Below are 16,646 nucleotides of genomic sequence, written 5' to 3'. Positions count from 1 at the left end.
CTCAGCGCCGCCCTCCGCCCGCCCCGCCCCGCCCGGCGCGGGGCGCGGAACTCGGGATTACCTGGGGTGGGAAGGAGCTGCTCGATCGGCAAATCCAGGTTGTACAGATTAGTGGCAGCCCTGAAAGGAGTCTAGGGGTTGTGTCAGTACAGTTTAGTCGTGTTGGTTGCTGAAAGTTAAAGCTGAGGAAAAAATCAAGGTAAGGCTTCTTCCCTCAAGGGGCTAAACCTCCAACAAGAGGAGGCTCAGGAGCGATCATGGCTCTCCACGAGTACCTGAAAGGAGGCCGTGGCCAGGTGGGGCCGGTCTCCTCTACCGAGCCTGCAGTGAGAGGGCAAGAGGAAACGGCCTTAAAATGAGACAGGGGAGATCCAGATTACATATTAGAAAAAAAAAAAAATCAAAAAAAAAAAATCAGTGTTAGTGTGGTCAGGCATTGGAATAGGCTGCCCAGGGAGGTGGTGGAGTCACCACCCCGGGGTGTTTAGGAGACCTCTGGCTCTGGATGATGTGGGCTGCGTGTTACAGTGGCAGTGCCGGATGGACACATGGACTGGATGATCCTAAAGGTCTCTTCCAACTTCAGTGATGATTCTATGATTCTATAAACATGTCTTAGTGTACCTTAGAAAGAAGGCAGTTCAAAGACTTGTCCAAGACCATGGGCAACTTTAGTGTGAGAGGAAAAAAAAATTAAAGAACTGTATCTTACTGCTCTCACACCATGCTCTCTCTTTTACACCTTTGTTGTGATTAAATTCTAACTGCTTTGGTAGAGACTGTAATCTTAATAATTAAGATTCTCTGTGGAAATTGGAGGAAGATAATCTTCTTGAAAGAACTATAAAAGAATTGTGCTTAAAGAAAATCTCATCACTAACACAGTACCCAGGGGCTCAAATGATAACAATACAGCATGTAATCACATATTGTTTTTCAGCTTCAACAGAAGTGCTGTTATAGAAAACGTATACTGCGGGGAGCACAGGATAAACTACAAGGAGCAATCCTTCTGGCAAAGGAATGGTTTCTTATTAGTATTAGCCTGTAATTGTCAGTTTACTATAATTTAAAAAAAAGAAAAATGCATTCAATATTGGCCATTATCTCCTGCAGTAATGAGATATCCCCCAAAAGATGCATGTGAGTGTTTACGATTCATTCTCATTTCATTCAGGAAAGTGCAGTCTGGCATCACTCTTACTGTTATGGATTATGCATTATAGAGGCATCTCAGTGATACTACTGGATAATGGTGGCTTATTGCTTCTCTGAATAGATTATTAGATTTATTTTTTTTTCTGCTTGAAATTCTCTTTCCTGCTAAAGCAATAAAAATGTTGAACTGAAAGCATCAGTCTAGTCTAGGAAGATGAACTAGTTGGCATAATTGATGTTGTTTTCACAGTCACACTGCGTGCATTTATGGGAAAGAAAGACAAGTGAGAGCTGCTATGAAACAGCTCTCAGAAAAGTCTTAGAATTTTCCTAAGGGAATTTTCTTTCTCTATGCATAGGTAACAAATAGCAATGAAAACTCAGCCCTACAGTTCTTCTGTTACTCAGAGACTTTGCTTAAGAACCACCAGCTATGATATCATTACCATAGTAATAGTAATTTGTTAGTCATTCTTCAAGTCATAGCAATAAGGCAGAGTTCTCAGCTTACGTGCAGTGAGACTTCCAGAGATGGATAACCTTTCCCTGGGCAGTATAACAGTTTATGTCTGCAAGTAACACCAGAGCTAAGCAGTGCCCATGGCAACTGATAGCTCCCCTCTATTTGTTAGGTATAGCCCAGCTTCCTGAAGAACAAAGCTCTGAATTTGTGGAGACAAGCACATGAATCAAAAATAAATGTCCTTTGATTTCTGTTGAAGAAAAGCATAGATAAAACCCTGGCATGGATCTGAGGGTTGTATCTAATTTCTTCTGGATGGCAAGCTCACTTTATTTTCGCAGTGTGTTTTCTTTGAAGCTCTTATCCAAAATGAATGCAGTAATTCGTAGAAAATGAAAAGAATTTTATTTTTTTTTTTTTTTACAGTCAACAAGACCAAATGTAATTTGAATTGTACATTTAGTTGCATTAGGGCATCATGATGTAGGAGGAAGTGTTCCAAACAGGCTTCCCTGTTTGAAAATACTGAATTTGATCCTATGGGAATGATGGTGTCGTTCTCATGAGATTGATAGGACACATGGAAGCAAAAAAGGGGAGCTTGGATTGTTAGGGACATTTGCAGACACAAATGCAATGTATCTTCTGTAACTTTAAAGAGGCTTAGATTTGGATGGCAGAAACATTGCTCTCAAATCCTGACTGCTCTCTTCACACATATACTCTCTTGTCCTGACCACTGCTGACATTTTCAGTGCCCCAGGGTCCCCACTCACTTTGGCTAGAAGTGTTCACAGACCTCTAACTCCTGCTTCTTTAAGCTGGATGAGAGATGTTTGAAGAAGATAACTGATCAGAATTGTTTCCTTAGAAAATATTGGTTATGAGTAGTAAAGCAGAGATGTGTTCCAGTGGGTTATGAGGGGAGCAGAGAGAAGCTTGAGACCCCAGGTGCAGCTGTTAATTATTTGTGAAGTAGACACTGCTCTTTGGGGCCCTGATCCAAACGCCCCCCCCTCCAAATACTAGCCATGAAAGGTGATCATTTTGTTTGCAATTCTGTGCTGTTTTCCTCAGAACCCAATTTCTTCTCTGGTGTCCTTTGTGGAAGCTCTGGAGGTTGGCAACAGTAAGCACAAAAATCGTTATCACAGCCTAATGCACACTGCAGGTGGGATATGGATGGTCTGTTATCTCCTTTTCTTCTTTTCAAGACTGACATAGCACCAAGTACAGGAGACAGCTAAAGCCAGACAACACTGACAGGAACGGATTGCAGGCTGAAACAAAAAAGAAATAATGAGCATATGGTACATTCCCACAGTGGTTGTCAAGACAGACAACAAATATCTTTGAAGGTGGGCTAGAGAAATTGAAAGCAGACAGATTCCAGAATGGTGATCAGCCACTGACTGCAGTTTGGATTTGGCTGGCAGCTCAGAAAGTTGTCGATCCTCTCAGTGGGGAGGGTAAATGGAAGTGAAGGAAAAAACTGTACAGAATACACATGTATCCCATTCTGTTCCTTTTCTTACTCTGGCTGTTAATGCGACAGCCAGAAAAGCAAACAAGATGCTTTTTAGTCTGATCCTATGTGAAAGCTTTTTGGTAGCTGTTAATGGTTTCATCTTTTCCCAGCATCTCATTTGCCTTTGGTCCCTGCATTGGCAGAAGTGTAGGGGCAAAGGTATCAGTGAAAGGAAGGTTCATCTGATCAGTGTTTTGAGCTGTTCTCTTGTTACATCTTGGTCATTCATGGGTTGGTGTCTTTGTGGCTGGTACTTAAAAGCGTGTACTTCTGTTCTTTTGTGCTTCATTTCACTGGGGTCCCTTTGCTAACAAGTGTGCAGAAGCAGCCAAGGTAAGCACTTCCAGGTGCAGGGATCTTTGCAGTACAGAGCAGGCAGATGAACCCAGATCAGCAGGAGCTGAGGCTGTTACCACAGCTCAAGCCTTCTTGAACGTTCAGTCATTCCATTCATGCATAGTCATTCCAAGCTCTGTAACTAGGAACTGTTGAAGAAGAGGAATGAGAGCAATCCATGGTTGAACATGTTTTGGCCCAACCAAATGCCAACACTGTTACTGATGCCATGAGTACCTTAGACGGGCTATACAAAATCCCCATAAAAGTTGCCAGTCAACATCGCTAGTGGCAATGTGTGTAGGTAACATCTTTTTCTGCAGAGTTTGCTGAGAAACCTGAAGCAGAGGACAGAGAGGTGCAAGCTCATAAGGCATAGCACAGCTCCTGTCGGGTCTTTTAGGCCAGTTTCAACTACTGTAGAGCTGCTTATGCCCAGGAACAACCTTTGTGTATATGGTCCATCTTTCTGCACTCCCTTGATTGCTACATGGATGTTACTTTCAGTTCTGAGGACAGACCTGGATGCCCTTCCCTGAGGGCATGCTCCAGGGCCTCCTATAAACATGTCCTGAGTCTTCTGTGTTGAGTGTAGACTCCACCTGTGACTTGTGTTTACTGAAAGAGATTTGGAAGGAGTCAGGCTTTACCTGTCTCAAGAATTGTTCCAGACAATTTTGATGGAATTTTGTCACTTGTTCCTGACTGCGTCTGAAGTAAATAGAAATTAGGTTAGACTTGTCACCACTACAGCTGCCTACTCAAAATTACCCATTAATCCTAAATTGGTCACTGCTGCTTTTAAGGCCATTAGTTAATGAAAATGCACTGCAGGCTGTGGTCAATAAGATAACACAATGTTGAGGAATGCTAATTGCAAAGGATCCTATTTTTCCCTCTCAAGCTGTGGAAGGGCACTTTTCCCTTGGGGCCACTTTGCTCCGGAAAGTGCCTGGATAGAACAGCTGCCCAAGTGCAGCAGCCCTCCTGCCTGTGTATGTTCCAAACAGCCTTTTGCCAGCTTTCTGCTTCCTGGTCTGTTAGTCATTTAGCTGTGTCATTCCAAGTGCTCTGCTTTCACAGCTTGTCTGGGTATGGAAGGTTACTGGATACTGGCATTTGAAGTGTCCACCAGCATCATGGGAGAAGGCCATTACATTCCTTCATTCCATTCACAATGGGACAGATTCAATAATCTGCTGTCTGTGGCTCACTAATATTGCATTTCTGCTGTGACAGATCTGATCTCCTGCAGGAGAGGACAATTGTCTTGAGGACAATTAATGGATAAAATCCATAGTTTCAGTGTTTACTTACTTTTACTTACACTGGAAAACCCCAAACTCTGTCAACATTACTTTCATCCTCTCCTTAGGTGCAATCAGGGTTCAGTACAGCTGGGCCACCTGCAAGGGGTTACATCTTTTTCCATACACTCAGCTGATGTATGCCAGGTTATTTTTTTGCATTTTATAAATTTTTTGGGTGATCCAGGTGAAAGACTCTGGTGATAGTTACCCCACATGGAGTACTGCATCCAGCTCTGCAGTCTCCAGCAAAAGAAGGACATGGACCTGTTGGAGTGAGTTCAGAGGAGGGCCACCAAGATGATTATAGGGATGGAGCACCTCTTATGAGGAAAGGCTGAGAGAATTTGGATTACTCAGCAAGGCTTTGGGGTGTCCTAATTATGGCCTTCCAGTACCTGAAGGGAGCCTACAAGTGTTTGTAGTGACAGGACAAGGGAGAACATGTTCAAACTGAAAGAGAGTAGGTTTAGATCAATTATTAGGAAAACATTCTTCACTGTGAGGCACTGGAACAGGTTGCCCAGAGAAGTCGTGGATGCCCCAGTCCTGGGAGTGTTCAAAGCTGGGTTGGATGGAGCTTTGAGTAACCTGATCTAGTGAAAGGTGTCCCTGCCCATGCCAGGGGGGTGGAACTAGATGATCTTTAAGGTCCCTATCAACCCAAACCATTCTGTGGTTCTGAGTTGTCCTGATGACGTGCTAATGCTTTGCAAAAATCCGTGTTTAGTGAAAAAGCCTTGGGAAAAAAATCTTAGGTGGTGTAAATAAACTTGAGACATTTCCCATCTCGCCTAACTGCACCTACCGCTTCAGCAGCTCATTGCTACACCGCAGTTTTCCAAATTGCACCTGAGCCCGTAGGAAATACAAAGTTAAGTTTAAAAAAAAGGGGAAACTCTCCTTTAGCTGGTTTTGCGGGCCGCTGGTCACGTGGGTGCGCCGCCGCCAATCGGAGGGCGCCGCGGGCGCTCGCGAGGCTTCGGTCCCCATGGCAACGCTGGGCCCGCAGCCGTCCGAGCGCCGGCGGAGCGGCCGCCATGGTGAGTAGCGGGAGGGGGCCGCCGCCCGGCGTCCCCGCTCCGTCCCGGCACGGAGGCGCTCCGCGTCGGGCGGCCGGCCCCCAGGCGGGGCTCGGGTGCGGCCTGTCGTCATGAGAGAGCCGCTCGGGGCAGCTGCGGCCGCCACCTGCCCTCCTGGGCATCCCTGCCGTCCTGCGGAGGCTCCTAGGGCTTGAGGATTTTGAGGGATCCGGTGGCCTATCTGCGTATCATTCTGGGTGACTCGGAGATCAGGAGTGGCCTGTGCTTATGTGTTTATTTATTAGTATAATTTCCTTTCTGTCTGTAATGAATAGAAGCTTTTCAATTATAAAAACCACCAACCCTCCAGCAACAGCAAAGAGGACATTAGTTTAGCTTCCCATAAGATCCCTCATCTGCAATATGTGGGGCTTTGTGGGCGACATCGGGCTTGCAGCCGCATTATAAGAGCTGGTTTTATTTAGTGCTGGTGCTGGTTCCTCAGCTGCATTTAGTTCCCGGAGTACTGATTGTTCATCCAGGTATTCCAGGATTGCATTGTCACTGGAGCTTCCCTAAGGACAAGGTGAACTGTTTTGTCTGAGTTACTACGTGGCTGTCTCTCTCCAACACCAGCCATGCTAACAAAGTACATCGGAGTAAATTAAATGAACCTGCCTTTGCATCAGCTCTCCAGGGACTGTGGTGATAAACTTCCACTCGTGCCCTGTTGCGCCTCCTTGTCACTCATGCGTGAATAGTGTAGTTCTGATGTGATTGCTCATGCCAGTAATTCTTTGAAATAGAGGCATGCATAAAAGGCCTATTCAGCCAGGTCTGAAATGACTTTCTTGTTAATTTGTGCTGGCAATATTTGTCTATGTATATGTTGGGAAACAAATTCAGATTATCACTTGTGATCTCCTTCATCAAAGACAGCATGGCCAGCAGGTTGAGGGAAGTGATTCCCCCCTCTGCTCTCATGAGACCCTGTCTAGGCTGCTGCATACAGTTCTGGTGCTTCCAGCATGGGAAGGACATGGAAGTGTTGGAGCAAGTTCAGAGGAAGGACATGAACCAGACAAGAGCATTGGAGCACTTCCCCTATGAAAACTAACAAGTTGTGGGTGTTTAGCCTAGAGAACAGAAGGTTGTGGAGAGACTTCCTAGCAACCTTCCAGTATCTGGAGGAGGCCTACAAGGAAGCCAGGGAGGCGCTCTTCATCAGGAACTGCAGCGATAGGACAAGAAGTAATGGGCACTAGTTGAAAGAGAGTAGGTTTAGATTAGATATACAGAAAAAAATCTTTATTGTGAGGGTGATGAGGCACTGCAGCAGGTTGCCCAGGGAAATTATGGATGCCCCATCCCTGACAGTGTTCATAGCCAGGTTGGATGGACCGCTGAGTAACCTGGTCTAATGGGAGGTGTCCCTGCCCATGGCAGGGAGTTAAAACTAGATAAGCTTTAAGGTCCCTTCCAACACAAACGCTCTGTGAATCTATAATTCTGTGAGAAGTCTCAAGAGTTTACATAAAAAGTAACAAACATAACGCACTTTCCTCTGGGTTTTTTGTTAGTACATCTATGGAAGATACATCATTCAGCCACCTTACGCTTGTGCAATGCAATACCTAGATGTGCTTATGCAAGAGCTTACTCTCCTGGTTCTGATCCTCTGATTGCCTCTGTCTCTCTGATTTTTTATGATTTTTTTGAGGTTTGAAGGCTCATTGAGCCCTTGCTTGCAAGTAGTGGAGCTTTCTCACCCACTTATGAGAGGCGTATAGGGATCAGACATACGAAAATACCTTGTTTTTCACCATGCTAGTTAGCATGCTAACCCTGTGAAAGCAATCACAGAAACTAGTCAGAAGGCAGGTATTCACAGTAGTTAAGCTCATTTTTCCGTATGTTTGTCTTTGTGCTTGTGTCCTCCTCCGCAGGCAGAGCTGGGCGTTAATGAGCACCACCAGAACGAAGTGGTCAGCTACATGCGCTTCGCTCGTTTCAAGCGTGGCATGTGTCTCAAAACAGTGGATTCTTGTTTTCAGGACCTCAAGGACAGCAGGTACTGTGTGGGGTGGTTCTGAGCAAGAATAAAGCAAAATATGCTAGCAGCAGTAGCAGGTTTGAATACTTTATGGGCTGACTTTTCTCCTTCAGATTTGTATGTTCTTGTATTTTCCAGAAGTTACAAGCCAAATGCTTTTAACCCCAAGTTGGTCAAATTCTTAGGAATTAACATTGGCAACATGACATTGCTTCATATCTTGCTTCTGATATCTAAATTCAGTGTAAGGCTGAAGCTGAATTAGTATTTGTGATTTTAATGATTTAAAGAGAAAATTCAAATACAATATCCAGTTAGTAATGCTGTGGTCATCTAATAATGACTGACAGTTTTTAGAAAATATTGCATTATATGAGTGGTACCTGTGTAGTGAAATCTCATAACAAGGCAGAATTGTTACCTTTACCATACCTGACTCATCTTGACCTCTCTGTTTAGACTTGTTGAAGAGACCTTCACAGTTGACGAGGTGATAGACATGCTGGATGGACTGCAGAGTGTTGTACACAGTGAAGTGGAGTCAGAGCTCATAAACACAACTTATACCAATGTTTTACTTCTGCGGCAGCTCTTTTCACAGGCTGAGAAATGGTACCTGAAGTTACAGACAGACGTCTCTGACTTGGAGAATCGGTAACAGCTATTGGACTATACTTTCAACAACAAGAAAACTTCAAAGTGTTGACTATTTGCATTCTTTATGTAACCATAGAAACCTATTCTTTTACTGTTGGGTCAGTGATAGATTAGCTTTGATGTTTCCATCTATAAAATAGCAAGATACACAATCATTTCAAACTTGTGAGCAAGATGTTTTATTAGTAATAGTCTTACTTGATTTAATCATTTAAGAGCAGGTGACTGGACTCAATTTAAAAAAATTTGTTGTCTGGTTAGATTATATTTTAATTAGGGATGCTAAATCTATTGTAATGCATGTATCATGCCATTGCATGACACATTTGTGGTATTTGTGTAGGATTTCACCCTGTACTTCTAACAAGAATTTTACATGTGAGAAAAAGCATAGCACTAGCCTGGTAAAATGTGTTTCATAGCATAGCTCTTAGTAAAAAAAGTCTCCTTACATTTTTCTTTGGTAAATAAATGCCTTTCTATTTTTATTTTTTTTTTCAAGAGAATTATTGGACCAGGTTGCTGAGTTTGAAAAGTCAGAATATACATCTTCAAACAAAAAGGTAGAATTTTATTTTAATCAAATTGTAATCAAATGTCGTGGAGTCATGACAGATGTTTAAAATGCTTAGTATTGACTCTTTGTGCTTAAGTGGAAACCAAAACCCAAACCTCATCCTTTTTTTTTTTCAAAACAGTCTTTGAAACTGTCCAAAAAGTACCATTTTGTATTTCGGCACCAAAGCTCCCTCTGAATTGCCTTGGCTGTTTCCAGAGTGCCTGTTCTGCACTTTTGGGGTGTGCCTCACACACCTCATCCCAAGATCAGCCAGACCAGGGATGTGTTGAAGCATCTGCTTCTGGGTTCCCTTTCCCTGGCACCTGGTCTGAGACTGGGACATTCACTTGTCCCAGCATGAACTCAAGAGCTGCCAAGATTGCACAGTATAGATATCACTCTAGCTTGTCTAGCATGAATATGATTGCATCTTATTTCTATTAGATTTGTAGCATAAAGGTGTATCTATATATTATGTGTGTGTGTATATATATATATATAATTTATATATATTATATTGTATTTATATATATATTATTTTTAATACCTTAAGTGTGAAATAATTTGAAGCTTTGTAGATACTTTATACTCTTGCAATCACTCAAATATTACGTTCTCCTTACTCCTTTGTCTTTTGGTTTCTGCAGGATTGTCAGTATTTTGTAGAATCACGTTTGCAATCCTTTTATGTCTTTATGCAGGATCTATGTTTAACTTAAGCTCAAAGTGAAGATCATAACTTAGGAGACAAGGAAGCAGTAAAAAATGAACTTGAAATAAAAGGTTGTTCATTTGCTTTGCAAAAGAAAGCTGAATTGAGTATCAGTAGTTACTTTACAGGCTAAAGGAGTACTTTTCTGCTTCCTGGAAATCTGTATAATTTATTTTTTCACCTTTTTTATTTCTTTAGTCCACTGCAGATCCTGTTAAACCAAAACTTGCTCCATTAAATGAAGGTGGGTCAGAGCTGCTAAACAAGGTAAGAACTTGACTGTTCATGCAGTTGTGGTCAATGATCATTCTGTTTATGCAAATGAACTGAATAGCTGTACAGTAGTATTTGTATAATGTGTCTGTCCCTGTACTGACTTCATGGTAATATACCTCAGAATGTGAAGTAAAACACTAGTAAATTATTAAGTATTGTAAAGCATCAGAAATTTATTGTGCAGTTATGATCTCTAACACGTATTACAATATTAACCCTTCTTTTGCCAAGACATTTTGATCTTTGTAGAAATTTATTTTTCCATTTAATAGAGTAAATTATTATATTAGTTCCATGGACCTATCTGTTGCTTCAACAAAGAAATAAATTAAATTGTGTAGATGGCTGAAATTACTAGGTTGTTGAACATTTTCTGTATCATTTGAAGTCAATCTCATTACATCCATTCTTTTTTGTTTTGTAAGTTAGTTAAATTCCTCCTGAAGAAACAGGCACTTAAAGAATTTGGATTTTGAAAACATCTGATTTCTCACTTGCTAAACATTTTCAGAATTACACTTTCCAGTACTCAATATTATCAGTAGTTTTTATTAGGTGTTGTACTCATTTCATTCAACTGAACTTTTCTAAAATGTTACACTTCTTGCAATACCCTTGTAAGTTTTTGATAATCAAGATAATTAGCAAGGAGTTTTATTTTCTGTCATCTGTCCTGCATTCCCAAAATGACGTCTGTCTCATGCTGTTATTACTCACTACAGTAATTAAAGCATTCAATAATTCAGACTTGTATTTTGCTTATAGGTTAATGTAGTTCTTTTTCAAAAATAATTTCAAAATCATAACAGTTTTTCTTGAATATGTACATCTGTTGTCTTTTTTTTTTTCCCAAATCATTCAAAATTCATATGGTGAATTTACTCTGACTGATAAAACATGGGTATTTCATGTGACACAGGAAAGAATATGCAGTAACCTGGTATTTGTCTCTTTTGAAAAGGAGCTGCAGATAAGTTTTTACTTGCCTGTTGATTGAAAATGTGAATTATGAGCAACAATGAGATTTTCATCCCTGAACATGCGTTTTTTAATCATGAATTTTGATACTAACAAGATACTGATCTCAATAATCTCAATGTGTTTAAGTGAACAGCCCTATATATTATAGTAGAATTGGAAACTTAAATTGCTTTCTCACTGAGGTTAAAAACCACAATAAATGAATGAATTCTTGATTTCTTATGAAGGCCATTTTTATAAGCATTTAGGATCTCTTTTGCTTTCCTAAGTTATGAAGTGTATTTACTTCCCTGAAATGTTTGCAAAATCCAGAATGACACAAGAGTGCTCACAAGTGTTTTCTTGTTCTTTAACAGACAGTTGCTCTTCTCCAAGAAGAAAATGAAAAATTGAAGACTAGACTCAGGACCATAGAAACACAGGTAAATTCCCTGTAATATTGGATGCATAATGTTGGTTACATATTCTAAAAACATTTAAATAAGAATAAATAAGAATAAATAAGGGTTGTTATTCTTATGTTTTTAGTTAAAATGTGTTTCTGAGGTTTTAAATTTTCAATGTTTTCCAGGCTACAGCTGCCCTAGATGAAAAGTCCAAGCTGGAGAAGTCACTGAGGGATTTACAGATGATCCAAGGAGATCAGAAGGTAAATATAATTACATCCTTCTGCTGCCATTTAATGCAACTCTTGCCAGTACATCTAAAATATTGGTTTGTATGGTGTGTTTCTTTTCTGGAAAATGCAAGAATTTGAGTTAGTGTTGTTCCTGCTGACATTTTCTGTTCCCTCTGGTATGTCAGTCAGCAGGTCATCTGTAATATTAGTTGATGTTATGATGTATTCAGGAACTATCAGGAAGTAGTATTCCAGAATTCATATTCCCAGGGCTGATATTTGTATTAACAGACAAATCTGCCTGTTTGTTTCTTCATGTTTATTAATGTAAGAGTGATACCTAACCTGGTTTTTAGAGCAACAATAAAACACTAATTCTTTAACACATTTGTCAATTCATGTTGACATGAGCAAGCCAGACTTGCTGCTGGTTTGATTTTTCTGTAGTTCTCCCTATATCAGCATACTGTTAAAAATGTTTCACTGTTTATTACTATCACTTGAGGTAAGAAGTTACTTGAGATCCTTAATCTGTTTTGTAAATGAGGACTCCAACATGGTGAGTTGCTGCTGGCAAAAAAAATGTAAGAAGCCTCAAATCATGTTGACACAAATTAATCTGTTCAGGTCACTGTAGTATTTTTCTAAGTTTCTACCTTTATTTTTCATTGTGTCTTAATTTTAAAACATTTCAGTTCAGGCTTTCAACAAAATTAGAGCACTTTAATCCCATTATTTTGTGTAATTGACTTTAAAATTCCTGCAGTATTTACAGATTAGGAGGTAAGGTTCAAGATTATAAAACACTTCTCTTTTAATTTTTATATTTTAATCCTGATTTCTTTTTATTTTGCTTTCTACCTGGTTTATGGTATGTACTTGGTTTTCTTAATATGTAAAAGTTTACTTAGTAACTTTCAAAATTGTACTCAATAATATTTTTAATAGGGAACTTGATTAATCAGTCATGGCAAATATTTTCTTTCTCTGTTTTGTTAAACTTCAAATTATTGCAGGTTTAAAATATTAAAGCAGTGTATTAAATCGTGGCTAATACTGTTTGTAGTGTTAAAAGATTGGAACCAAATCTTATCCTGCTTTTCTGGATAAACATGAATTGGCCTCAGTGTCAGGGCTGCTGAGTATCTTCAGCTTTCATGTCCTAATTTGCTCTCTGTAATGTGTCACTTTCTCCCAGTTGCTTGTAAAGCAGTAGATTTCAAACTCTTTGAACAAATAAATGACTGCCAAACCACAATTGGTTCTTAAGGACCAACTCATCAGATTGATTTTTTTTTTTTTTAATTAATAGTTAATAGATGGCTCCACATAGAAAGTGTGAGTCACAGTAACTGTAACTGGGAGTAATTCCCAGCAGTAACTGGAAGTAACTGCTTTGTTGGATCAGTTTAATTTGAGGATTTAGAATTTTTGCCTAATTATGTCATGGTTAGAAAGTAGCAACTAAAACATACAAATGTATGTAATGCTTTTCAACACCACAGGCTTGGCCTCTGTCTCAGAATTAAAAATAAGTTTTTCTTCTGTATGGGTACTGCTATCAAGTAGTTTCCTATTCTCAAGTCTTAAGTTCCAGACAGAGAAAGGAACAGGGCTTTCTTAGATTTTAGATTTTGTTGGTTTTTTGGGGTTTTTTTGTTGTTTTGTGCTTCTGGTTCAGCCTCATCCTGAGTTACTACACTTTTGAGTTTGAAATTGAGCTTTAAAACCTAAGAACATTTTGTGTTTGTTTTTTTATTTTATTTAAGTGAAAATTCATAGAACAGTTATATGATTATAATGTTGTGTGACCCAGAACTGATGTTCTGAAAATTTGAGTTGTTTCTTCTCATAAGGAAACAGAAAAGTTGCTTTGCAACTTGGAGCCTTTTTGTGTAAGACATCTGAGAATGGTGCAATGTTGGTTGCATTGGCTGAGAGTGTGAGCCTTAACACTTTCAGTCTTTCCTACATGTCCTACACTAACAGCATTGGAAATGTTTCAAAAACACATTGTAGCATAGACATTCAGATCTTGAATGGTAATGTACTGTTTCTGTATGGTAAATAACATCTTGTGATATGATACATCCTCTGGCTCTAATTAATTCCTAAAGAAATGAAGTACTTAAGAATTAGAACAAGAACTTAAAATCTCATCTTAGCTGAGAAGACATTCCAGCCATCTTTAGAAAGCATTTATTAACAATTTTTTTAAGTTATAAATTAGTCCCTGCTCTTTTTTTTTTTTTTTTTTTTTAGTTGAAGCACTTCTGATTTAGGCTTTACAGGAGCAGCTTGTACATCATTATTAAAAATGAAGACATACCTAGTTTATGTGGGATTTTGCACTTAAAATTTTAATTATTTATTCTCTTGAATTTGACATATTTTAAATATTTCTTCTGTTGAAGAATAATGCAAACCAGGATATCACTGAACTGGAAAATAAAGTGGCAGCTTTGAAATCCCAGTTTGAGAAGACTTTGAATGACAGAACTGCAAACCAGAAGTTCTTAGAAGAAGACTTGATGACAACAAAACATGACTTATTGAAGGTTCAAGATCAGCTATCCACAGCTGAAAAGGTTAGTATTTTATTTTTATGTGAAGATTAATTCCTTACTCCCATTTTAGCTGATTAATTTAACAAGCACAAGCTACAGGATGCAGAGTTTACCAGGCCACACTTTTGCTCTTGTATTTTTGTTATTTCAGTGGAAAAGCACATTATGCATAAAATAGCAAACACACAACGAACTGCATGGTTATAACTAGATGAATATTAAATAATTGACTATTTGTCTGGATAGAATTTTTTAGATGAAAAGCATATTCCCAGTCTTCTGAAGACTTTTAGTCTGATTTTGTTAGAAAATGAAATTGCTGTTTCCATGGCTGCCCCAGTAATCTCATTTGAATCTACCAGTTGACTTTATCTAAATTTGAGTACATTACAGAAAACTACTAACTACTATTGTCAAACTTGAGGAGGAGAAGTAGGCTTCTTTTTTTAATATTTTTGTCTAGTCTTCATAGTATATAAATAATATGTTGATGTTATTATGTAGGAACTGGAGAAGAAATTTCAGCAAACAGCTGCCTATCGCAACATGAAAGACATTCTCACCAAGAAGAATGAACAGATCAGGGATCTGCGTAGAAGACTTTCCAAGTAGGTGGTGCTGCCCTGTCTGTGTCAACAAGATCCTTGTTCTGGATCCATGTTCTGCTCCCATTTTGTCTGTAAAACAGTCTATACATTTTCCCTTGGAAAGAACTTCTAATAGGCTATGCCCTGATTTTTGACATTCAGTCCTTTGACTGGATAGTGTGGTTAGGGCTGGTGTCTGCAACAGCAGCTCCCATGTAGCAAGTAATGAGGGAATTTATTATGGAGAGGATACAAGATATTTATTCATGGCTGTGGTAGAGAAGGCCTCAGGAGCTACACACAGAGATACAGATGGGAGATGTTCCAGGTGCTTTGGCAATTGTTTGGATTTGTTGGGAGGTCATTCCTTCATTCTACTATTTGGTAAACTGGCCAGTTTTAAAAGGTGAAAATAGTCTAAAAACTAAATGCATTTGTCTGTGGCTTAAGTCATACAGTAAACTTTGACAGAAATGTGTCAGTGTTGGGTGTAATTTATTGCTTTGGTTTCATATTTTCATTAGAGACAAAATGTCTTTGGGGTATTTTCTAATCTGTTTTAATTATTTTTCTACTTATTCTTTTTTAATCTTCAGGTATGAGTCAGAGGACTGAAATACCAAAAAGCATCTGATCTATCAGAAGTTGTCATGGAAAGAAAATGTAGACTGGTATTATTTTTTAATAATTTTTGTTTTGAATGGTGTATTCTTTGCTTCTAATGTTTAAAATAACTCTTTATTAATATTAATTTCACACTGAAACTCTTACTTTATTTCTTTGTAAACCTACAGTTTACAGGTATTGGTTTCTGCAGTGGTGTTTTTAATTGACATTCCTTGAGAAATAGCAAATAGGACCTTGTTGAAGAACTGAGAACATTCCCTACAAAAATGGGAGTTTATTTTTATTAAAAAAGGGGAGAAAAAAGACAAAAAATATATGCATTAGAGTTTTTGATGTCTTCAAGGTGGAAACTCCAGTTGTTATTTTTGTGTAGTTAATGTAGTTATGAAGTAGCATTATATGTAAAAACTGCATCAGTGAAAGAGTCAGAGGAATAAAAACAAAACACTGATTCTGTAATGTTACTTCACACTGGACATGTCATAGCTCAGCAAAGTGTAATCAGTTGCACTTTTCTAGAGGGTGTTCATTAGATTATGAGATAAATATGCTTTATAGCCAAAGTGCTGGACCATTTCAAATGAAGTTTTGCTTTTTCACTTGAATTGATTTAAAGCAAATTTGAACATCAGAAGACAGAGATTCTGATTTTGCCAGTATTCTTAATATTGCAGTGGTAATCTAAATATGCATTGGAAAGTTAGTGGAGCAACTTAATAGGAAATAAGTTATTTTAGAGGTTTTCATCTCCTTTCTTAATGTAGCCTCACCAGAAAACAATTTACTTCTATCGAGTCTTCTCCTTGTAATTCTTTGCCTTGCATTTGTTTGTCAGTCGCCTAATAGTGTATTCTACTTGTTCATTTGTCCTTGTTCATATGTATCTTGTATTTTACTTCAAATAAAATACTATGTTTTCAAACATTTAATCTTTAAGGAGCTGAGTTTTTTAATGGGAATGTTTTGTATAGCTATTTAAAGATATCTGTAGGAATGGGTGGCAGATCAGTAAAGAATCTTGCTAGAACTGAGAACATGTAAATTCATGCTCAAAGCCACTTCACATCAAACAGCTGTAAAAGAGAGTACCAGTGACAGGGCAGAGGAGACAGGGTGTTTGTGTTACAGAAACTGGCATTTAACAATGTTTTTCTCAGGAGCTGCTTGAACTGAAATGGATCTTTTTTCCTCATT

The 16,646-nt window shown here is 38.8% G+C and overlaps 1 protein-coding gene across 2 annotated transcripts; it reads left to right on the top strand.

Moving 5' to 3' along the window:
- Window positions 1-47: 47 nt before the first annotated feature.
- LZTFL1 (leucine zipper transcription factor like 1) lies at window positions 48-16,381 on the top strand. Of its 2 annotated transcripts, none has more exons than XM_015620203.3 (10): window positions 48-199; window positions 7,761-7,885; window positions 8,327-8,521; window positions 9,027-9,087; window positions 9,994-10,062; window positions 11,409-11,474; window positions 11,624-11,701; window positions 14,086-14,259; window positions 14,743-14,846; window positions 15,422-16,381. In XM_015620203.3, the coding sequence occupies exons 2-10, from the start codon at window positions 7,809-7,811 to the stop codon at window positions 15,438-15,440; spliced, it is 843 nt and encodes a 280-aa protein (XP_015475689.1). In that variant the 5' UTR covers window positions 48-199; window positions 7,761-7,808; the 3' UTR covers window positions 15,441-16,381. The 2 variants fall into 2 exon arrangements, with proteins under 2 accessions (XP_015475689.1, XP_015475688.1); XM_015620202.2 differs by lacking the exon at window positions 48-199 and adding an exon at window positions 5,764-5,835.
- Window positions 16,382-16,646: the final 265 nt, after the last annotated feature.

This window comes from Parus major, chromosome 2 (genome assembly GCF_001522545.3).
Source record: "Parus major isolate Abel chromosome 2, Parus_major1.1, whole genome shotgun sequence".
In the NCBI taxonomy this organism is placed as follows: Eukaryota; Metazoa; Chordata; class Aves; order Passeriformes; family Paridae; genus Parus; species Parus major.
The sequence above is the reverse complement of the archived record's forward strand: the minus strand, read 5'-3'. Positions and strand labels throughout refer to the sequence as shown.